At 37.7% G+C, this 23,325-nt stretch overlaps 2 protein-coding genes across 2 annotated transcripts; both read right to left on the reverse strand.

Moving 5' to 3' along the window:
- Positions 1-2,187: 2,187 nt before the first annotated feature.
- Positions 2,188-12,030, reverse strand: LOC145895317 (putative neutral ceramidase C). Its single transcript, XM_082984105.1, has 17 exons — positions 11,863-12,030; positions 11,003-11,156; positions 10,521-10,672; positions 9,903-10,090; positions 9,316-9,470; positions 8,426-8,540; positions 8,216-8,271; positions 7,893-8,041; positions 7,443-7,524; positions 6,519-6,666; positions 5,944-6,066; positions 5,491-5,672; positions 4,869-5,038; positions 4,189-4,357; positions 3,785-3,978; positions 3,027-3,304; positions 2,188-2,775 (listed from the first exon to the last, which is right to left on the reverse strand). Exons 1-17 carry the CDS (start codon positions 11,881-11,883, stop codon positions 2,559-2,561), a joined length of 2,553 nt encoding a protein of 850 aa, XP_082840231.1. The 5' UTR covers positions 11,884-12,030; the 3' UTR covers positions 2,188-2,558.
- A 2,086-nt stretch (positions 12,031-14,116) lies between these two features.
- LOC145894468 (uncharacterized) lies at positions 14,117-21,523 on the reverse strand. The gene is made up of 17 exons (XM_082983064.1): positions 21,141-21,523; positions 20,895-21,008; positions 20,705-20,825; positions 20,349-20,502; positions 19,685-19,859; positions 19,280-19,375; positions 18,879-19,014; positions 18,453-18,614; positions 17,738-17,823; positions 17,115-17,167; positions 16,628-16,717; positions 16,082-16,200; positions 15,689-15,865; positions 15,369-15,484; positions 14,871-14,992; positions 14,633-14,729; positions 14,117-14,317 (listed from the first exon to the last, which is right to left on the reverse strand). Exons 1-17 carry the CDS (start codon positions 21,190-21,192, stop codon positions 14,196-14,198), a joined length of 1,992 nt encoding a protein of 663 aa, XP_082839190.1. The 5' UTR covers positions 21,193-21,523; the 3' UTR covers positions 14,117-14,195.
- Between the last annotated feature and the right edge of the window lie 1,802 nt (positions 21,524-23,325).

Here is a 23,325-nt window from a genome sequence, read left to right on the forward strand (position 1 = left end):
CGAATAAGTCACAATTGTCGTGTTAAGTATTCACACTATATTTAAACACCGTACACCTGAAGGGGCAACATACAGGGTAACAACCAGAACATTTCCCACACAACAATACACCCGCAGTAGCCTACGGTCTGGTGGAATTCAATTGTCCGTCCCGGAGGTACATGCGTGCCGACGTATTTTTGATTGTCAATATGTTTACTCAAAACTGCTAGAGTAAATTATGTAACATACTAAAATAGCGTATTGCTTAATCCGTGCCAGCAGCGTGTTGATATGACACACTCTTTTTTCATCCAAAGTTTCAGATTTAGAATGAATAAAGTAAAGATTACAACGAATCAAGTTATTTTGTGATAAATGTGTTCCGCATGTAATCGACAAAAAACAGCTGGGTTGGTATCGAGTCGACAAAAACGAAAGCACACAAAGAGTTAGCGATAAAAGTTATGTTTGTTTTGTGACTCCTCCTTTCTCTTTATGAAACAGACAACAAGCCACCACACATGAACACAAACTCGTTAATTCAATGCAGGTTTTCCAGAGACAAGGCTAAACGATGTAAGTTTAGTACTACTAAACAACTTTCGTTAATTATGAAATAAAGTTGATCGCGATGTTTGTTGAGGGGCGTAATGCGCCTGAAATAACTTATGACGTATTTGCATTGCGCCACGGCGCAGCAAGTATAACCTACTGGATCTGTCCAAGGGGATTTTTTTCGTGTATTCACCTTGGGAAGTATAGACAAAAGTTTACTTATAGAGTTGGGTTCAAGGATGCCGTTCAAAGTTTTCGCCGGACCCGAGAAGACGAATTACCAAAAAGAGAAATGGAAGCTTCTATTCGCCAACAGAATTATTTAAAGGAGAAGCAAGAAATTGACTGTCTGCGTAAAGGCATGTATTTAGGCTATACAGGAGAGTGTGAAAGTTGTAGTTCACTTTGTCTGAATGGCGATGAAGCAACCTGTCAGTACAAGTGCTCAACTGAATACATGAAAGTGAACTATGTGGAACCTCTGAAGACTCAAGTTCTCATCAACAGATGCTTGCTTATCTTCTTTGCTGTACTTTGGGTCTGCACACTGCTATATTGCGCGAGAAGAAATTTTTGCTGTCGCCGAAATTCCAAGAAGAACAAAATGGTTGAAAAGTTCAAGCTAAAATGTAAAGGAGAGTCTACAACATCTATGCTGTCACAGCAAGGCGACGAAACCACGACCTGCTCTACACAAGAAGAAAAAGTTGAATCGTCACGTGATGAAAATGCTTCAGGACGGGTATTTCAGTCGGCACAGGTGGTGGTTGGCCAAGTCCAAGCTAGTCATGATCAGTCGCAAGAAACAAGTGTGAAAGTCACGACGCCTGGTGAATAAGAAATGTCATCCTTTAACATCGTGTCGACAGTGAATCCATCGGCATACAAATGCATACATGAAGGCTACATTTGCTGGGGTTAATACTGATAGCAATGAAACGCGCACAGTGATTTGCAGTCCCTGATGACAAGTAAATGTACAATGAGATTCGTTTTGCCGAAACATGTTCACTAATCATTGGTTTTCCTATTTTATTCACTAAGAAGTGGCGTAATTTAGTGCTTTGCTGATTTTGATTCGTTTGTTTTTCGAACTGTTGATGTTTTAAACTCTAAACACATAATTCTGTAGTAAGTCGTGTGTGTCTATATATGGTTACTTAACTGCAGTCATGTATTGACCTATTAAGCACCTGTTAAATACTTGCAGGGTTTAAATCCTGAATTGTTTTCACGCTTTTATTCATGTCTGTGATTTCGTTACGCTCTGTGTATGTAATACAAACAAAGCGATCACACACCTAAAACTAATACTCAATGTGTCCAATTAGTGCGTATCGTTTTTTTTTAGAGCATGTTTTGTAGGAATCTCAGGGCTCTTGAGTGGAAAAATCGGGAAATCACTAAAGTTTGTAGGAGCAAGCCTTTTCGGCAGAAATTTTTAACTTACATACCAAAATTGTTGTTCAAAGAACTCTTTTTTATATTCGTCAGACTCGTATGGGCCATGGAAGGTGACTGACGGGAATTTGTAGGTCAGACCCCGGTTGAGGGCCACAGGCCGTGATTAAAAAAAAATTCTGGGCACACAAAAAAGTATGGGAACCACTGCCCTAAACCGAACCAAAAACAAATTTACAACCAGGTACTTGTATTGAAAACACAAGAATTTCAGCCGGAAATCATAAAATAATATAATGACAGAGTTTAAATCAACCGGTTACATATCGCCTTGATACAGCAGTCAAGCAAATTGTATAGGTTTGAACAGAAAGTGAATCAGGAATATCGCAGAAAAATATCTTCATGCAAGCAAAGTAGGATCAGGAAAATAACACAGTGAAATTACCTCATATAACAGCAAAGGATTAAATATACAATGTTGCATGGTCGAGGTATGATAATGATTTTTAACTGCACTTTAATTAATAGAAAAAATGAATACTCACGATATAATATATTTAATTAGGAAGGGGTGAAAGAATGGCTTGAAGTAATCGCAACCAATGTCACTTAACCTGTCACACTTTAAATTGACTGGAATATCCGCTGAAGGGCACAGGAGAGCCGTCACCGGTTTTGTAATCTCCGAAGTAGGCGAAGCGGTACGTTCCACTTGGCTGATTGCTTGGAATGTACCAAGTGACGGTCACGTGACTCTCTACGGAAACAACATTGGCTCGGAATGATTCTTGTCTGTATTGAAGAAGTCCAACATCAACAGAATTGGACAAGTGCCTGAAAAGCAAACATAAATTTAATGAATATATATATCCACTCCAAAACTAGTGTAGCATTATACGCAAAATTACAGTATTGTACGCAGGGGCAGTCCAAAGACACATTCGACCACAAAAAAAATTCATTGCAAAAAAGTTTAATCAAACTAAGTCTTTTTAGGTGAAATACAGGGGCGCAGAGTTTTTCTAATCGGGCCCCACATTTCCTTGGACCTGCCCTAATTGTATTGCCGACGTCATTAAACTTACTTCGAACCCGCCCGTGCTATGACGTCACGTAATGTAGGCGTCAATTCCAAACCGTTCGCTTCGTAAAGTCGCATCGCGGCCTCGTAATCGAAACTGAACCCGGTCGTTCGTCCAATGACGTCAAATAGGGCGGTGATGACGTTACGCTCGGTCTTTTGTGACGTCGACAGGGCCGCATCTTTCCATGTAAAAGTTGTCTCCCAATCTGTATCGACGAGGATCGTCTGCCACTTGGTGGCGTTGATGAGTTGTTGCACAGCCAAGTAAGTTGAACCGATCTGATGGTAGAGATTTAACAATTATGAGTCAACAAAGTAAGACAATAGTGCGCTGAAAAACTACAATTGTTTTGCAAAGTGGAGCGAATATTATGAATTGTGTACGCTGCATACAGCGGGCCACTGTTTCGACCTGTAAGGTCTCATCAGTGCAGCTGGGAGACTATTATACGACTTTGCCGACCAAACGGCCAAGCAAAGACTTGCAAAGACTTTTTTAAGACTATCACACCAGCTGCATGATGAGACTATGGCCATCTCACGTTAGATTTTCACTTTAAACGTAACAACAAGATTCGAATAGCTTCTTGCTTCATAGTATCGCAACAATAAACCATTTTTTCCTGTATGTTAGTTTATCTCTATGTGTATTTCACACCCAATATTACGACGCACCCAAAAGTTGTGACTAGCTTTAGAAACGAATTCAGGTTTAATAATTTTTGAATAGGCATCAGATGACACAAAATGTAGTTTCACCTTCATGTTATGACGAGGGTTGGAGCCGTAAAAAACCACTGTCGCCACGTCACCGGGCGCATACGTCCCACTGACGTCAGTGACGACGTCACCAAACCATTTTCCCGATGGCAGTTTATCGTTGCTGGGCGGTGGCAGGAACTCAACTTGTTTATTCAGAATATTGGCTGGCGTCGGGCCGGGATCAACTTTTGCTGTGGAAAGTATAGTTTTTTGTTGTGATTGAACTAACAAAATACGTGAAAATTATTTGTTTAGCCTTTTTGGTTTAAACAATCGCAATTCAAAACCTTTCTAAAGGCATCAAACAAAGTTTGGACATAAAATAAATCACAAAATTACTGATTTCGCATCTTACAACCTTTCGAAATCTTGTACCAAACATTTCATTAGTCGATGGATACCTTGTGTTCCTTGTACCATTGCTTGCACGAGGCTGGTGTATTTCTGATAATATGCAGTGAAGGTGTTGGGTCCGTATATAGTGGACGCTCCTTCATACCTCTGTGCTGTATATTCCTCAGGTGTGGTGATATAATGAGTGTAGACGTTGGAGAGACCGGCAAGAACAACCTGTTTACGAGGAATTCAATACGGTTTAAAATGCAATGAAAGGTTAATTGAACGTGGTGGAAATTGTTCCAGTGTTGATAACAGTAGAAGCATATTTAGTACTTGTATGACAAGAATTAGTTTTCTCTAGTTAAGAAAAAAGCAAAGAAATCTTTATGATTATGGCAATTGTGAAGCCAAATGCCATACGTTTTATTTCGCGACATTTTTAGAAGCCTGGAGTTTTGCCAGCGTTTCTGAAATAGAGTAGCTCGAAACCCACTACAAAGCCAATGTATCTCACATATGTCTTGTTTTGAAATTCATTACGGTTTGAAAAGATCATTGTTACGATTAACAAAAAACTTGTATTGTAGAGCATGGGTTCAAATTCCTCGTTTATTTCTTACAAAAATAATTAATAATTTTTAGCAGCATACTGCAACAGTCTAAAAAAGTGCCCAACGTATTAGGCGGCAATGCCTTTCTCGTTCATAAGCTTGTTATCAATTGTCACCACGAATAAACCAACCTTGGCGTTGCGAAGACCGTGTTGCGCCGCTTCCTTCTTAACCGCATCCTTTATCCTTCTGCCTGCCATGGTGGTAAACTCCCCGGGAACCGCTAATATTATCAACTGACCGATTTTCAACATCTGTACGTCAATAATAGTGGGATGCCAAGCATACGGTTTGTCCATGTCTGCAAACGATGAAAGTTGTTTGATTCAAAGCAAATTAAAAACGTACTAAGATATAGTTAAGCAACTATACAACGCGAATACTGAATCATTCAAAACTTAAAGACTGATGTCGATCGTCCACCGTATCATAGCGATGTATTCCCCAAATAAGCAGTATTTTTGCACATCAGTTTTAAAATGTGACGGTGTTCGCTTTTTGGTTAATACATTTTTCTATGAAGAAACTTGTAAAGTGCTAAAGAACGACCGTTGCGACAATGCACAAATACGTAAATAAAACCACTGGAAAATATGTATATAGATTTGTTTTGTGGTTAAATATTTTTCTGAATGAAACACTTTTAACACGTTTATATTTCGTTAAAACAATGTAGTGGGCATAATTTCAAAAATCCGAATACTGTATTCGATGACACAAATATGTCTAAAGGACTCGCATGGAAATACTTACAGCCTGTCGGTAGAAGAACGGGTTTTGGGTGATGACAGTCGTAGTACTCGCTAGGGGGCGGTTCAGAGCAAACAACCTTGACAATAACCTCGTCACGAACCGTATCCCATAGCAACGTGCCTTGCGTCATACTTTGAACGAAATCAAAAGCTCCCGCTCCGTCGGTCGTTCCGGCGGCAAAACTGAAATTTTAAATCGTGTTGAGAAGACGTGATTGGACAATGCGGTCACGTGGGTGTCTGCAGTGTTGCTGAAGACTATTGGAAACAGAAAACGCGCGTAAAAAAACAACAAAAACAACAAAAACGTTGTAACGCTGCAGATAATATCTGACAGAAAGTAGACAAAAAAAACAGAATGACTCAGAACAAAGATAAATTAAAATTGAGTTGAAATTAAAAACTGTTCTAAAACATGAAAAAAATTAAACTCAAATGGAGTTTGAAGTATTACCTGTACCCCATGCCGGGTTTGCAAGTGTATGTAGTCGTACCATCGTCCTTTTTCACAGGTGCTTTGGTCATGTCCACATATTGATGAACCCAACCAACAGAACCGTCAAGTAATTCGCCTGATCTACAACAACAAAGTAAGCTCGGTCACCAAGTACAGCCTAACATCACCCACAAGCAGCAAATGGGATGTAGTAACATCCAAGTCGGGTTACCGTGTAGGCCAGTGTTTCCCAACCGGTGGTACGCGTAACACTAATGGTACGCGACGGCATTCAAGGTGGTACATGAGCACCTTTACGTAATTTACGGATATAGTTCGAATTGGAAAAACCGTTAGTGATACCAAAATGTTCGTTACTTCATCCCCTAGGTTACTTTGCAACATTCAATTAGGTGGTACGCGTCGAAATTATTTACCTCCAAGTAATACGCAACCACAAAAAGGTTGGGAATCACTGGTGTAGTCGAACATGATTCAATATTCAATCAAAATGTTATTTACAAACTATGTTTTGCCACAAAAAATGACGGTGAAAGATTCAGGCCGATTCAAATCCAGCTGAACTTGCGTACTTGTTAAATATGCGTGAGGCAGTTTCCAATTGTTTCTTCGCGATAATGTCTGTTGAATCGAACATATCCACTCCCGGGCCCAACGCCACGCAGTTTTGTACACGTGGCGGAATTCCACAGGTCGACTTCTCGAAGTCACATGACATTCCTACAACAACCAATCAACAGCAACATTTTTTTAAACACATAAAAAAACAATTGCTTGGCCATAATTTTGCAAGTTTGAGTAAAACATCGCACTTTCACAGTAACTGTTTATCTATTTTTGATGTTTGCATAGTTTGGGGTAAAAATGTCAAGTTTTTGCCACGTCCTGTCCGCAACTTTGTTATGAGTGTGAAGTTGCAAAATATTTGAAACCGAGTGTGTGACGCAAGTTGCTTGCAACAACGTTTTAATGGCTGCAATTCTTCCAGCAATGCAAATATTGCGCCCTAATTGAATTGCGTCACAATGGAGAACGTCACAATAGTATCCGGTCAGCCCGACTTAAACATGTCATTTCAGATCTGTCTAGTCTATGAATTTGGTGCTAATAAGGACGAATTTTAACTGTTTGAAATGTATCGTAATGTAGCAGTTATTGCAATGTCATCTTGGAATTTAGCGAAGGCATCACGTGCGGGACAAAGTCCAAGGCAGCTAATGCATAACAAAGTATTTGCCAACTGCTTGAATCAGAAATGCGGGTTTAAGTCAACAAGCAAATGATTGCGTTGTAATATTGGCGATTGGGTGGCGGTCAACAAAACGAAACACCACAACAAGTTTCTCACATTATTTTTAAACAGTGAATTAAATGTTTTTCTGATATTAAATTAGGAGCCTCTTATAATATGTTTGGCAGCTGAAAGCTAAATTAACATGAAACGTCTTAGTTGTTGGTAAATAACATTTTCTACAGTTTAAGTGAAGAAATCTTACCACCATCAATACATATAGGTCCCTTCGTCCGTGGAGAAACGTCACCTAGGTTGGCTGATGCAAACGCACCGACGAAAGATTCCTAAAACGAAACAAGGTTTTCCAAATAGTTTCGTGCGTTTCAAAAATTGCATTGTTATACGAAAAAACATTGCTATCCGACCACAGCTACCACCATATTAATTACGATTAAACGCTAATTTCATAATAGCAGAATGCCAAAACCTACTACTTGAATTTCAAAATCAACGGTACTTCTAACTCGTTCATCAAGTGTATGAGAATAAAAAGTCTCTAATTTAAAGTCAGCAGATATATTTAAACAAGAAAATGATGATGCTTAGATAAGCGAAATCGTTTTTTAAAATACATCTGGTGTAATTAATTAGAAGTTTGTTGCTTCAAAATACAAAAATTTAACATAAGTTAGCCTCGTTTTCACTTCCTCACGTTTCCACTGATTCCTTCACCATCTTTTCTCATCATTTTCTCGAAGAGAGCAGACGCCCTTCCTCTGTTGTCAGAACTGATCAGTTCGTTGCTGAAGTTCATGCTGGTGCCGTGGACTGGGAACCAGTTAAACATCCCGATTGGCTGACCTATGCATGCAAAATTATTGAGATTCGAATCTCAGAAGTATTCGAATGAAATTCGGCGTGTGAAGTTTAGATTTGTTTTGGCGCAAGCACTGAAAATGCGGTACATTATTTCGTGAGGAAACAGAGAAAAAAGAGTTTAATAGGGGGTTTTATAACTCTGAAAAGACAACGCACCGTTCTCATGCTCGAACTTCAGCAAAGTCAGTTCCTGTTCTGTGTTGAAGTTGTATCTAAGGGAGGAAAATTGTTATAAGATATCGCACCTACCAAGTATTAGGTCTAAACTCTAAGTATCCCTGGACATTCTAAGGCAATGAAACGAAACAACAATAAAATAATTTCATAAAATAAAAAAATGAAACAGAACTGGTTGTGAGTACTAACTGTTCCCTTTCTTCTGGTGGATTTTTGAGGTAAGCGCTTGGACTTCTGTTAATGTTTCCTTCAACCACGTTATCTGTTCCCACTCGCAATCTTCCCTTTTTCATTGTTGTATGAGCTGAAAATGCAAAAACCTTAAATTATCTTAAACTTCAACAAAAAAGTTACTTTGTATGTATATTTTATTACTGCGACTCCATGATCTTTATTTTGGGCGCTAATCGTTCTTTACTCCTTTTTGAGTCTCAGGAATACAAAACATAGTGACGTAAACACAGATCCGTCGATCAACGACCTGCACAGACTGATTCCTGAACTTTTTTAAAATTTTCCCTAGCTAATTTATATATAAATACACTTTATGCAGGCCAGTATGCAGCGGGTTACCACCATCGGAGACTCACGAATAAGGACGTGATAAAAAAAAATGGAAATCAATACAAGATTCTACAAAATGCAGACAAACAATTCACACTGTTTTAAAATTCCTTTTAAGAGATTCCAGGAATCACTCCCCATTCTGGCCCAATAATCGTAACGATTTCCCCTTTTTGATTTTGACCACACCTATGTTACATCTGTTTCCGAGGTTAAAATCTAGATTTGCACACAAAGCGTGCTTGCGACAGAGGTGAGCTCTTTCTAAATGTGTGTTTACTCCCTTTTACGTTGTTTCTACAGACACTGACGATTCTTTTTAGCGTATTTGTCTAATATAAAAGTCAACAGATTTTAACCTCGGAAACATATTTTTCCTGAAATGTTAAAGACAAATATTTGAAATATACAGTATTGTAACACTTCACATACAGCTAATAACGAGTTAAAAAAATTAGGATTTATCAAGTTGCCAAGGGTTACAAAGCAGGTTTAATTTCGTAATTTGACCTTACCCTGAACTATGCTTTTGACGATTCCGTCGATGAATGCGTCGGTCGTTTCCTTGATGGCACCCAGGGACGTCACTTCCGGCAAGAGTGTCTGAAAAAATCCGGCAGGTCCCGAGTGGCTGTGAGTTCCTGATATCACCACATTCTTTTCCGTGTAACTGAAATGCAGGGAAATAAAGTAATTATATCTTGAATATTATTTTATAACCATTTCCCAAAACAAGAAATCGCCGAAAACTTTTGCAGAAAAATAAATTGGTTGAACCAAAACAGGTTGGTCGGTATTGGTTAATTTTTAAATCTATTTCAAAGTTTACATTTTAGGGAAAGCTAATAATTGAGATGAGGTTTAAGGTCAGTCGCATACAGTGATGGAAACGGAGAAAATTATTGAATAAGTTTGGCGAGAACCCTTCGTATGCAGAGAATATAGCAGCATAAACAAACGGGTGACATTTTAGTCACACGAATTTTAAACTATTATAAACAAGCCTCAGAAAATGGGACTGTTGCTGGCTCTTGTCCAGCATGATGTAATACTCCAACGTTGAAATGTTGACAACTTGCTAACATTTTAAGTTTACACTCACGTTTGATTCCCATACATAACTTTGAGGCGTTTGACCACTTCGAGTTTAATAATCTGGGATCCCATTCCACTGTCGACTGTGGCGAAGGCAACACGTGACCGATTCGACGAATCAGCGACGACGAACGCTCGCGAATAAAGACGCAGGTGAAGCCCAGACGCGGTTTGTGCGGGGTTAGCGTAACCCATCTGACAAGAAAGTCGCGTTGATCGGAAAAAATGGCACATAATGCTCGTTTCAATAATGTTAGGGAATAATTACTGAACGACAATATAACGTGACCACAAATATTGAAAGTATAAAACGATATTTTATTATTTCGATTTCAGCAAATAGGGTTTACTGCCGAAATTTGTTTGGAAACAATTTCGGCAACAATGAGCAAAAAATAAATAGGTTTTACTGCCCCCTATAACTTACAATACTAAAACGACAAAATCAAGTAAAAAACAAAAAAATGTTCCAAGCTTTTTTGTAAACGCTTAAGTTGTACGAAAAATTGCCTTCCCAGTGAAAAAAATTGATGTAAATGATGCAAAATTACTTTTCTGTGTGTAACTTTTTTTTTAATCCTTAAAGATTTACAAAGCACGCCGCCACTAGTGAATTCCAACATACCATGTTAACTTCAACAATAGGCCCGGTAACATCAGTCCTTCCAACACCAACCAAAAATTCTCCAGGAACTGGTTCAGCGAGAGGGATTGGGTCCCGACCCACGAATTGGGTTCTAGCTGTCGTACTGACTGCCTCATTGTCTGTGTGTTCAACTATGCAAAAAACATCGATTTTATTGATAAACAACTATTTTTTCAAAACTAAAAAATACGTTTTTAAAAATGATAGTATTGAGTGCTTTGTAGGAAAGATTTCTTAAACAATGTCGTAATGCATTGCATTACGGTCACATGCCCTTTCAAGCACCTTCGAGCTTAATTGTGTAAACAAAAGGTTCGACATCGCCAAACTTTATTTAAATTTTGTTGTCATTCAACTTAAACAACAAAATATTTCTGAGCGAAAAATATAAACGGCAAACAAATTAATTTCCAATTTGCTACATCGACTAACGTTAGATAGAAAAATGAGCATGTTTTTACCTTTCGAAAACGCGTCTATGAACCCGAAGTAGTACCCGAGTAAAGCGCACGCTGTTCCGAGACACACAAGAAACAAAAACCCCAACAGGAAGCGAATTATGATGGAAGTCGCGCTGACGAACTGCGGGGGAACGTCACCCTCCTCTTCCAAAAGCTGCAATTTCAGGTAATTGTTTTAACATAGTGGACGTAAACATGTGATTAGCAACCAAAATTTTGTAAGTTATTACTCGAGTTATTTTCTTAGTAAACTGGAGTTTTTCCCACAACAAACTACTTGGGTTGCATAACAATATTTGCGATTGCGTCGCAATTCATATGTACAACTTGTATATAATTGGAAAATTAGAAACGACAGGCTGTGCTTGTTGTTGCTTTCAGTCTGGGTAAATTGCTTGTACCATTTTCAAACTGCTACGTGTCAAAAAATCTACAAACTTACCAAATGGAACGTGTCCTAATTATGAATCTATGGCTTGTACAAAATAAATGGTTACTCAGTTTTTTTGGCGCAAAACGAAATTTCGCCGACGGTAATGTGTTATCTGAGTTGATCACAATACGTTATCTTTTAATTAAATTCCCACTTACGATCCAGTAAACTTGCTTCGGGCTCGTAGCCATTTGAAGTTAATGTTTTCTAAGCATTAAACGTGCAATAGTATACTAATCATAGACACGTGGCGCAAGCACATTGTACTTACGGGTTTTATGTTATTAACAAGCACAAAACGCGGGCAGAGCTCATGATTAATAAAAACTAAGGGGCGTTAAGCTCTCAAGATGTGCGAAAATAGCTACCAATGTGATGAATTACGCGACAAATTACCAAACCAAAACTAATAACAAATTGATACTACCTTGTGCTTTTGTCGTGGCATGATTTTGTTTTTCCAAACGTCAAACCCAGCAAATCAAGCACAATATTATGACAAGTCTATGCTTCAGGGAGTAAATGAGATATTTAACAACAGTCTATGTAACTTGCTTGGCAATTGAACCAAAATAAAGCATACGGTTGGGAATTTAAGCGGCCTCATTTCGAGGTCTGCGCTCATGTGACCAGTCGGTTGCGCCAATTTAAAATAACTTCCACTGTACCAAACTTCACAAAAGGCTGTAAGTTATGCACCTGACTTCTGCGGCCTCTTATTTAACACCATTTAACACATTCTATTAAAATTATACTTTTTGATGACATTTCCCACTTCTTGAGCTCATGAAGCTAAAAGTAACAAATACAAGTAAGCTTAGCAGAATTATATAAAGTTTAACCAACTGGCTATAGGCCTCACTTTCTTTTGTCCACTTTTCTTTTAGGTGACAAAGTTTACCAATACCTTGTACGCGAACAAATGACCTTTTTCATCAGTTAAAAAAACAACCAGGCCAGCTATGTCCAACAATAAACAAAGATAACATAAACATCACATATTGTATCATACCCACTGTAGCCTATTAGTTATTTTTTTAGTTATTTAATTAGACACAAACAACCTAATAAGATTGTAACTTTACAATGATTATTTGAGCTCAAATTTTTTCCTGCAAATATTTATAATCTAATATGAAAATACAGATGTTGATCACTTATTGCAGTGGTTTCAAATAAACATTTACAATTTAACGCTGTAATTGCCCCATGCCATTTTATGTCTTGTTTATCTGGCAGTTGTTTTTATTGCGCAAATAAATATTTTTGTCATGTTTGTTCCAAATTATGTCTATTTTTATGTTTGATGAAATCTGTCTTGTTATTTGATCTTTACCTGAATTATGTTTCAGCTAATGATATCTCATAGTTTAATTGCTAATCATTCGATCATGAGGGCCATGACACAGTTATCCCAATGAGAGTGAAATCTGCATTATATATTTATTATAGTCTATTTTGTAAACAATTATAATGGGTTGAAAACATAAGTTCTTTTCACAACTATTTCTTAACACAGTGATTGTACTACAGCGTACTTAATACAGCGTACAGTGATTTAGTACTGCAAATCAGTCACACTCTAAGTGTAATATAGTTTTACTTTCCAGTTCGACAAATCCCATCATTTAAAAAAAAGCACAGCAAATCTTACTGCATTCAAAATAGGGTTCCTCTATTTCCCGGATTTTTTACTTCCCGGGATTCGGGAAATGAAAAAAAAATTTCCCGGGATTCCCGGGATCCCGACAAAAAAATTTGCATTTTTTTCGTGCGTGATTGCATTATTTAAACGACTAAAATTTGTCTATTACACCCGCAAACATTTAATTTAGCAAGTTCCCGTCAAGTAATATCACATTCGCCAAGGTTAAGCAAGAAAACGTAAAAAAAATAAACAGAAATTTTGTACCGCTAGGTTGCGCCCTAAAAAAATTTTACGTTGTGCTTACAAATGCGTACCAACGTCGTTTATAGTGTAAGTTTCCGCCATAAAACTGATTGAAAAACACAAAACAGGGTCATCATTTTGATTCATAGGATCCAAAAAAGCAAAAAAAGGAAAATTTATTCACTTCTTAATCTATTTTGCTTTGTTGCCATATTCCCGGGAAGTGAAATCAAAATTCCCGGGATTCGGGAACGGAATATTGTCGAGAAATCCCGGGAATATCCCGTCGAGACATTCCCGGGAAGGAACCCTAATTCAAAACAACTGTCATGCGAAATGAACTGCTTTGAACAAGCTTATTTCCACTGCCTGGTGGCCACTCAAGCGTAGGATTTACCAGACCAAAACACAGTCGTGCCCAACGAACCATGAAGTCTCAACTATATTATTATTTCCTGACATATCGCAACTAAATAGCCTACATGTCGTTTAAACTAAATTTTTATATCAAATTTGTACTGGAGGAAAATGATTCCATAAGCATATGACTTTTTTAAGACTCTGGTAAACAAGTAACCATAAATGAACGAAGCCGATGTTTAATTATATAAACAAGATTTTTTAGATCTCGCTCCGACTTCTTGGGAAAATTGGCTGATCCAGCTTGGCTGCGAAGCCTGTGAACCTAATGATGTGAATACGAGAGCTGAGATCGCCAAATATAGACGGCCTGCGCAGTGGGCGATCCTGCCTTGCTATGCGAAAGCATGGTATTACTTCTGCATTAACAAGAAGCATTGATTTGTTGTATTTACACAATTATCGTTGAAATGGCGTTAATTCGAGATGTACAACGAAAACTGAAACGTTTACAAATCTGTCTTCACCACAATCCCTCCTCCATTGGCCCTAATTTTGCTTCCAATCCACGGAATGTAGTTTGTTACGTTGGTGTAAACTCCAGGATATCGGCGCCGAGCGCATCCAATACCTGCAACAATTCATACATATTGAACAGGAACACAGAACTGTAAACGAAGTGGATAAAGAGGGTGCGATCAACCTTTTAATTTTATCAATTAATAAACTCTTTTTAATCAGTTTTACTCTCTTGAAAAGACCCCGTAAAAATATTAAACAAAACAGTCTATAGGTTTGAGGTACATTTTAACCAAGCTACAACGCAATACTCGTTTTGTTGTGACATACAATATCCTAAAGTAGTTGTATGTGAAAGGTTATCATTTTTTTCGCAGTAGTAAAAGAAAGAAGAAAAAATACATAATGTTTAGTTGATTATACTAACCGAAACTGACAATTCCAGTCACAGCATATTTTCCTTCCTTGTTTCGACAAGCGTATGGCCCACCAGAATCACCAGTGCATGCGTCTTTTCCGCCAGACTAAAAAATCATAATTTTGCAAAGCGAAGTTTCACAAAAGAATATGTTAAATTAAATATTGCAAGCAACTGTTTGCCAACCTCAAGGAAAAAACCAACAATATGTAAGAGGATATACGATGATTTTTTACAATCCCTTTACCTTAAGTCCAGCACAGAACATGATTCCTTCCGTGTAGACGCCGGGGTATCTTGCGTAGCGTGACTCACAATATCTGTGCTTCAACTTGGGCAGGGTAGCCCACTCTAAGTTGGAAGAGGCCGCTGACAAACAATTGGTTGTCATCATTGTGATGTAAGGCTAATATGCCTTAAATTTATTGTTGGAAAATTTTGATATATAAGTATACAGTAGTGGGATTCAAATATTTTAGCATCCGGTTCTCTCACTAGCAGTATGCCAATATAACCGCAGGAAACATAGGCTATACACTTGTTAACAACTGGTTCGCTTAGGTCATTAAATTTCAAGAACAGATTTTCCAGGCCGAATCCCACCACTGCTTATATGTTAGGGGAAATAAGTTAACAATTTGACAGCAACAATAATGGGAGACACTGAGCGTGTGTTACTTTATTACGTTTTCTGTGATTTGTATTTCAATGATTTCAAAATGCCAAAATACAAGCGAATACATACATGACTGGCCCCGTGAGTAGTTCGTTGCACCCCAACCACTGACTTGACATCTTGCACCGTCGGGGAATGGAAATGATGCGTCAGGTAGACAGGCTGGCTGAACTGCATTGTTAAAGCTGCAAAACCAGGAAAACAATCAAGCAAATAAGCATTTGTTTCCCGAATAAGTTTACCACAATTATTAACTTTTTTAGTTCTTTGGCCAATGCTGTATGAATGGCGCTTATGCTTGTGTGGTGTAGCATACAGGGAAATATGCAATGTCATGATGTATAATTGGAAAAAAATATCCCATTTTTTAATTTGCTGGTTTTCTGTACCTTGCGCACTTTCCTCCGTTCGCATGGAGTTTTATAAGAGCAATGTCGTTTCTCGGCGAAGGAACCAAGGAATATTCCTCGTGTACAATCAGTCTTTCGATGTCAAATTCTTGTTCCGTACCATCAGGGATTTTGTTATTGAGATCACCCACACGTACGCGCAGGTCACTGGCTGACCTACACCGTAACCAATATATAGTATTTGGAGATATACTGCAATAAATACCAAACTTGTCCTTGCCCATACTTGCCAAAATCACAACTTTAAAAAAGGTATTTAAAAATTAAATAATTGCATACATGGTTACTGAGGATATTTTGCCAACAAAATTTGCACAATTTTTTGTGTGTTGTGATAAACCATATATAAGATTTATAAATTTTGTAACATACCAGTCGTTTACGCAGTGGGCAGCCGTAAGAACCCAACAATGATCAATCAGTGTTCCACCGCAGTTGTGAACAATGTCCAAACCATCTTGTCGGACTGGAGTAACGAATCTAATACTCGCCTGCATTAAATCAATGTTGTTTATCTTCTAAGTAACATGAATTCATCAGAATGCGCAGGGGTTCGCTAAGGATGGGTCGCATTCCTATTTTGGGTCGCCAGATTGTCTATTTAGGTGTATGTGAAAAATTAAAGTGCACAGCGCTCCCTGCCAAAAACTTTACTATAATAATTTTTCATGCTGTGTTTTTTGTCCATGTGTTTATATGTTCGACCAATCGTTGGAGTTTTTTATGAACAATGGAGACAATTATAAAATGAAGCCAGCCTGCGACTGAAAATTGAAGCCGGAAAAAAAATTGCTGTTCTGTGAAATTTTATGATTAACAATATGGATAAGGTTTTGCATGAAAGTGAAACATACAAAACTGACACCTATACACGGTTTATACTTTCATATCCTTTTACACAGCAAAATCCATTTTTACCTGCCAAGGAAATTGTCCCTCCTCAGCTGGTTCTCCGTTTACAATCCTTCCATCCGCTGGTGGAGGTTTGTATTCACGCAGCATTCTGGTCTAAATACCAAAAAACAAAATGGCGAAATAAGACTTTTCAAAATTGTGTGTTGTCGTTGTCTTTCGACCAAGAGGATACGACGCAATTTTGTTTATTATTCTGGTATTGCATCAGTGACTTGAGGGTAACAGCATTTGTTCATTATGGACTTGTTTCTATTTAAGCCCGGGACTAATATTTCTTTAGCTTCAGCGAGTAAGTAATGGACATTTGCTTCGTGTTTATAGGTTGATGTGGGTTAACAAGCTTTTGTTGTATGTTAGGTTATTGACACATGCGGTATTTAGACATGTTTTTACCCAGAAAAATATTTTTGGACGAAAACCCAAAACCAATTTTTTGTCGTCATCATATATCGTCTTGCTCCATTAAACAGGTATACGTAGTTATACTTACGTCCAGGTTTTTAATCTTTATGCTTCCGCACTGATCACTCGTAACGTCGGCTTCTGTACATCAAAATTGTCATGTTTTTTATTGGGCTTTAAGCAAACTTCTTGTTACAGGGCTTGCCAAAATACGACTATGTAAAATTCTAAATCTAATCTTAAAAAATTAATAAAATAAAGTCAAAGAGCATTTAGGTGTACATTATTTGAAGCGTGTTGCACACAGGGTAGATATGAATATCAGTCAACGAATTCCCGAAACGTGAATTCTGAAATAGAAAGCTGTTGTCGGAGTGAATAACAATCAATTACCAGAATCACCTCCAAACGATAAACACTTAACTTTATAAAAAAAATAAAGTATAAATATCCTTGTGTCAAAGGCAGTTTATTGCAGAGAATACATATTTCGCTGAAGAAGCATCTTTAGTTTTTATTTAAATAGATTAAGAACTGAATATTTGATTAAGAACTAAAGATGCTTCTTTAACGAAACATGTATTCTCTGCAATTTAACTGCGTTTGACACAAGGACATTTTGATGTGAAGTTTCCACCTGTGTCACGCACCACAAGTGGCGTTGGAAAAAGGTGGATTTTAAGGAAAAAGGTATTAAATGTTTTCACTTACCTTTATAACACAAAACTTTTGTCCCTCGCTTGCAGTTTCCCTTAAACCATCGGTTCTGGTACCAGTATGAACACTGGTCATTTTTACTGCACAAAATGAAAGATGCAAGATATCATTAAAGTACAATGTCGAATGGGACCAGCGGTAAAAGTAGGTCGGAAAGGTCCGGAACGCCGTTCCGATAGGATTTAAACACCAATTTATTCACTAAATTTATAAATCTCACCGAGTACACAATAGTATATTTTTTCGTACAAATTCAATCGTTTCGGTAAAAGCCCTGCAAACCGCTAAGCCCTCGTTGCTCATACGGTAAAGCGGTAGGCCTGGTTAACCCAGGGTCGTGAGTTCAAACCTCACAGGAAACTGATCTCACTCTGATCAGTAGGAAAACGTGGCTATAATCCAGCTTGGCTGCAAGCCTTATAATCAAAATACGGGAGCTGCGATCGCCAACACAAAGGGAATAGGCATAGGGGCGACTATATATACTGTCTATTGTCATGGGATAGTAACGCAGTCAAGGCATTGCTGGATCAAAGACAATTCTTTTCCCGGCGAGATTTGAACACACAAACCTGGGCATACCGGGCTTTTTTGCAGGAGCTCAGCTTGTTTAGCTGACATATATTGTGTTCAAGCCATGCACTGACACATACAGTGATTTTAATTTTCATTTGTTTTTTGTTGCATTGTCACGTGTCGTTATGCTTACAATGAGCTTCGAACTCTTTTCCAACGCCTAAAAGTGAGTCTGGCTCCAGCGGTATCGAAAAATCTTCCGCCGGACGTCTTCCTTTTCATTCCAAGCCAGTACTCACCGGCCGGGTCAAAGTGACTGACAAGTCGAACCAAGAAGCTCTGTTCCGCCTGGTTCCTTTGAAAATAAAACGTTACTATTTTATATCGCAACAGAAGAACACATCAAAACTTAAAAGCATATAACTATTGGGATGATATATATTTATGTGTAGTAAACACTTGCGTTTAAGGTATGATGTGGTTAGTATTTAATTGTGCCGAAGAGTAGACCCGCAGTTGTACAACTATACAAACACGCGCACGTGAACAGGGAGACAATAATTTTACTGACATAATAAATCTTATAGATCTTTATCGCTAAAATGCCTCCGAAACTTACTTCGGAACAACTAAACCTCCTTTGAAAAACTTGCAAATATTGGTTGCTCGTGTGTGGTCCACAATAATGTAGCGAAAAAGTCGATAGCACCTATTTGCGTGCAAAAACCAGCCTGGTGAGCATTGAGCGAATGCATCTGCAAAAATGTATGATGCTAGTTACGTCCTTCGTAAATATTACGATAATTTCCTGAACTGTGGTTAAATAGAAAAACACAACCCTGCACTGTAGCAGTAAAAATCAAACAAGGAACATGTTCACTGCCTTTAAAAAAAAAAGTTATGTGGGCGTGCTACTGCTCAGAGGCAGTGATTTTGATCCTTACGCAAAGTAATGTAATTGCATATTTACAGTAATTATAGTAAACACTAATGAAAATTAAAATAACCTTTCCGTCTCACCTGTTCTAACCAAACGAATTCTCCCTCGGCCTCTTACTGCTCCTCTTACAGCTATTGTCTGAATTGTTTCAAGAAACACTGGTACGCCACTTTCACCTTTTACAACAAAATCTATGTTAGATCGTACAGTGATTTTAATGAAAATGCTACTTTACACCACAACAACAGACTCATATGGGAGCATATCCGTTTTCTCAAAAATATAAACTTAGGAATTTAACTTGTTAAAACACGTCTTGTAGTTTGTCTTTATTGTGAGATGACTGTTTCAATTTCAAATGTTTCTTTTAACGAGGGCATGCGAATTTGCTTTTACATCTTCAAGGAATTTCTGTAATGGTTAGTTTGTTATAGTATGAAAACGAATTGAAACGGTAATTGTCTCATTGTCTTGCTCTCTCCTACCAAATTCGCATTGGTCTTCAATGCTGTCCATGTTGCGCTGGCTGGGATCAACCTTCGACCACCTAAACCACTTAAGCTCGTCTGCTATTTGGTTTCTCGCATCATTTCTGACGTTTTCAGCGTAATCGAAGTACAGCCCGGTGCGGTCCACGTAAGCATGTTCAACAGAATTAACCTGGAAACGCAAGATGCATGTGCTCTTAAATATGTTATTTGCAACTGTATTCATGTCAGTTCATAGTTAAAAAGTTTGTGTTCAGGTTTAGTTTACAACTGAAAAAAAGGCATTTGTTGGTAAAGAGGCCTTGTGACGTCATAATACTCCTGTAACAAATCCGTTCGATATGTATATTTCACCTGCGCTTGCATGCATCATCAGTATCGCTTTATTCAAATAGAATCAACAAACGAATTAGGATTATTAACAGAAGTTTTTCAACAAAGCTGTTACTTCGTTGGACATGAAGATGACAGGAGATTCCGATGATACAAACTTTCATTTGTCGTGTTTCAATTAATGTATTAATCCATTCAGTTGAGTGTATACATACCATGATAGAATGTGTGGTACCATACTGTAGCTTAATTAAGTACATCTCTTTGGGATGCACAAAATACTACAAAAATATTTTATAATTATAAACTAAAATTTTAGGAAATTTACCACATCTGTGAAAGCAAAATTCTTCAGCCTAAACAGGTTTAAGTTTGAAGGGTCAGTCTCAATCAGCCACTGGCACCAACGCTCGACCATGTTTTCTTCATTGTTTATAAACCAGTTGACTTTTAGGCCGCCCTCCGAATGCACACACAGAAACCTGGCGCAACAATGGGAGCATTATGACGTACAGCTGACACAGAACTGTTCGTATTAGTGTCGCCTCAGTGATTTCAAAATGTGATTGTTAACCACAGGCCACCTTATACAAGTACTTTGTTGAAATTAATAAAGCTGCAACGTAAGTAAAACCTAGCTCTGCTAGCAAGAAACTTATCAATAATAGAACTTTGTAGCCGTACTTGGACATATCTGCGGTCAGCAAGTAATACGCTTGTGTCTCGCGGTTTTGCAGCCACCACATTCGCGCTCCGTTTTGGGCGAATCTGACCCCTCTGGAATGTGTTGGGTCATGGTGGCTTTCTTAAACAAGAAAAAAGTACCTTTCTGCAACAACCAACCTCCGTTGTGTTTAAATAACCTTGTTCTTACCGTTGGGTAATGCTAGGTTCTGACCACTGTGCCAACCAGTATTAAGCCAGTTACTTGGAAGTGGTGACATTGGTTGGATGTATCGGGCGTCGGACGGCTGCATGCATTTTAGGCCTGTTAAAAATAATATTGAAATAGAATGTTTCCCTGTTCAATTGCACTGTGTACGCAGATTTTATTTGGTCGTTACGTCACACAACCCTGTAAAAGTTGGCGGTTCCAAGAAACATACAATATTACACTTACCTTGGGAAAACCCGAACAAACAAATTAACATTATAATTCCCAGCGTCATCATGACCTCATCGCATACACTAATAAATAATTAATCCAACTATGTTTGAATAGAAGTTTACAGGTAAATTCCAAATTACGCAGAACTTGGTGACGTCATGAAAGTGTGTCACAATTGCGGAATGGTAAACAACTTCCTGTTTTTGACATAATTTAGTGACCAAGTCTGCGTTACATTCCACGTAACGAACAACCACATTATTATATCAAAGGAAATATCGTTTTTTTTTTAATTAGATGTCTTACTTTGTATACAGCACAATTGAACAAGCGCCTTGTATGTCGTACATATAATAATCACTATTTTTCACACAACTTTTTTTTACTTATTATGAATAGTTTTGGAACAGCTTGCTCATGATTGAGATGTATGCAAATGTTTACAACCAACATTTAACACCACATAAGGCCAAAACTATTCAGGAGGCAACTGTAACATCCTTTTTCAGAACATGCATGCGTTTCGTTTTTGATATACATCTAAATTTCCTGCCAAAATTATGCATCACTTAAATAATTTTATATATTTCATACTTGCCAAACGTTTTAGGGTGGTACAACCGACGAATATTATGCAAACCGATTCTAACCGTCCCGAAATTTCTTTTTAAAATCAATTCTTCAAAACAATTTGCATCAAGACTGATTTGCGCAAGTTAAACGTCTTACACAAAAACAAGCTATCAATAAGGGCGCCTGAAATGAACATACTAATAAAACTATCGGTTTGAACAAGACACTCCCTGGCTGAAGCAAATAATATTTGACCGACGAGGAATGCACACGAAAGGCAAACGTTCCAATCACCAAATCATTTGAACAGGAATAATTCTTCGAATGAAGTAGTTCGCGGTGACGTTTTTCCTTCCGCAGCCGAGAGCCAACTGTTCTGGCTACATCGTATTGGAGAAAAAGGTACACCGAGTATTCCTGGTCGCACATTTCATTCACAAAATTCTGTATAAAGGCAAACTCCTGTTTGTATCATTGACGCATAACAAGGTTATATAAATAATATTAAAGTGCCTCCGCGTCGGACAGCATTTCGTGTGCAAAACGTGAAATAGGCTTAATTATAGTTTTCATTTCAATCAACCGAAATGGAAAAAAACATTTGTAAGTCACTGGGCGTGCCAAAAAAAAACAATCTTCATGAAAACGAAATAAATTTTGTTGGGGTTTCCATTCGCCAGGTTTTTCCCTGACATTCTCGGGGTTTAAGTGTTCAAATTTGTCTGATGGAGCAATTGCAAAAAGCGCCCAAACGCCAAGGATTTTGTACATGAAACATATATTGTCACGAGGGTCACTTGCAACAGCTTATCATATGCGCATGATAAAAAAAATGGTCATCACTGAGACGTCTTCAAAAATTGTTCAAGGCTACCGCGTGCAATACTTGAACCTTACCCAGTATACTTGCAATAACAATGATGACACAGGCGCAATCTGTAAGAAACTAAAGCCTATTAACTGATTTTCTGCCCAACTGTCACTCTGTTGGATTTATTGGCAAACAATTTAGGGTAATCCGACTTTTGCGTCATCGAATAGCCGAAAAAGGTATTTCGACTGGTTGTTGTATTGTCGTGCGTTTAAGAGGAAGATATATCCGTTTGCAATGAAGTATTTCCTTTCAATCAAATATAGACATTATTAAATAACTTTTGCATAATTACCATTGTAACTGTTCAATGACCACTGCAACTGACATAAATCGATCAGGTTTTGAGCTTTATCAGGTAGGGTAAACTGTGTAAATGTTTTCATTTCTATCACACCATTTACAACGCATTATTTAGAAAAATTCATGATGCTATTTTAATTTTTAAAACGTTAAAAGTTTATAAATAAAAAATAATAGTTTTAAATTATGTGAGAAACTAGTATTTGTAAATTTGTCTTACATATGTTGTGTTAAATTATTCCATTAGAGATAATGTTATTTTTACGTCGCACGCATAGTAACGAAATGGTCTTTGGAGTTTGAACAGCTGTTACGTTGCCAGTTTACATCATACTTGAGTATCATTTTAGTACAAAATTGCCGAAAACAAACTGCACGCCATTTTGACAGTTTGTTCATTAAAATATATTTCAGATTAATACAAAATAGTAACATAAACAAAGATGACGT

The sequence above is a fragment of the Ascidia mentula genome, chromosome 3 (genome assembly GCF_947561715.1).
Source record: "Ascidia mentula chromosome 3, kaAscMent1.1, whole genome shotgun sequence".
Lineage (NCBI taxonomy): Eukaryota > Metazoa > Chordata > Ascidiacea > Phlebobranchia > Ascidiidae > Ascidia > Ascidia mentula.

Bases quoted from the DNA above. Each gene is read 5' to 3' on its own strand.
- LOC145895317 (XM_082984105.1), bottom strand. From the start codon at position 11,883: ATGCCACGACAAAAGCACAAG. The intron at 8,272-8,425 runs GTTAGTACTCAC...TTCCTCCCTTAG, and splicing joins CCACCAGAAGAAAGGGAACA to ATACAACTTCAACACAGAAC. The intron at 7,525-7,892 runs GTGAGGAAGTGA...GTTTCGTTTTAG, and splicing joins GTGAAGGAATCAGTGGAAAC to GAATCTTTCGTCGGTGCGTT.
- LOC145894468 (XM_082983064.1), bottom strand. From the start codon at position 21,192: ATGATGACGCTGGGAATTATAATGTTAATTTGTTTGTTCGGGTTTTCC. The intron at 20,826-20,894 runs GTAAGAACAAGG...TTCTTGTTTAAG, and splicing joins GAACCTAGCATTACCCAACG to AAAGCCACCATGACCCAACA. The intron at 20,503-20,704 runs GTACGGCTACAA...TTGTTGCGCCAG, and splicing joins CTGACCGCAGATATGTCCAA to GTTTCTGTGTGTGCATTCGG.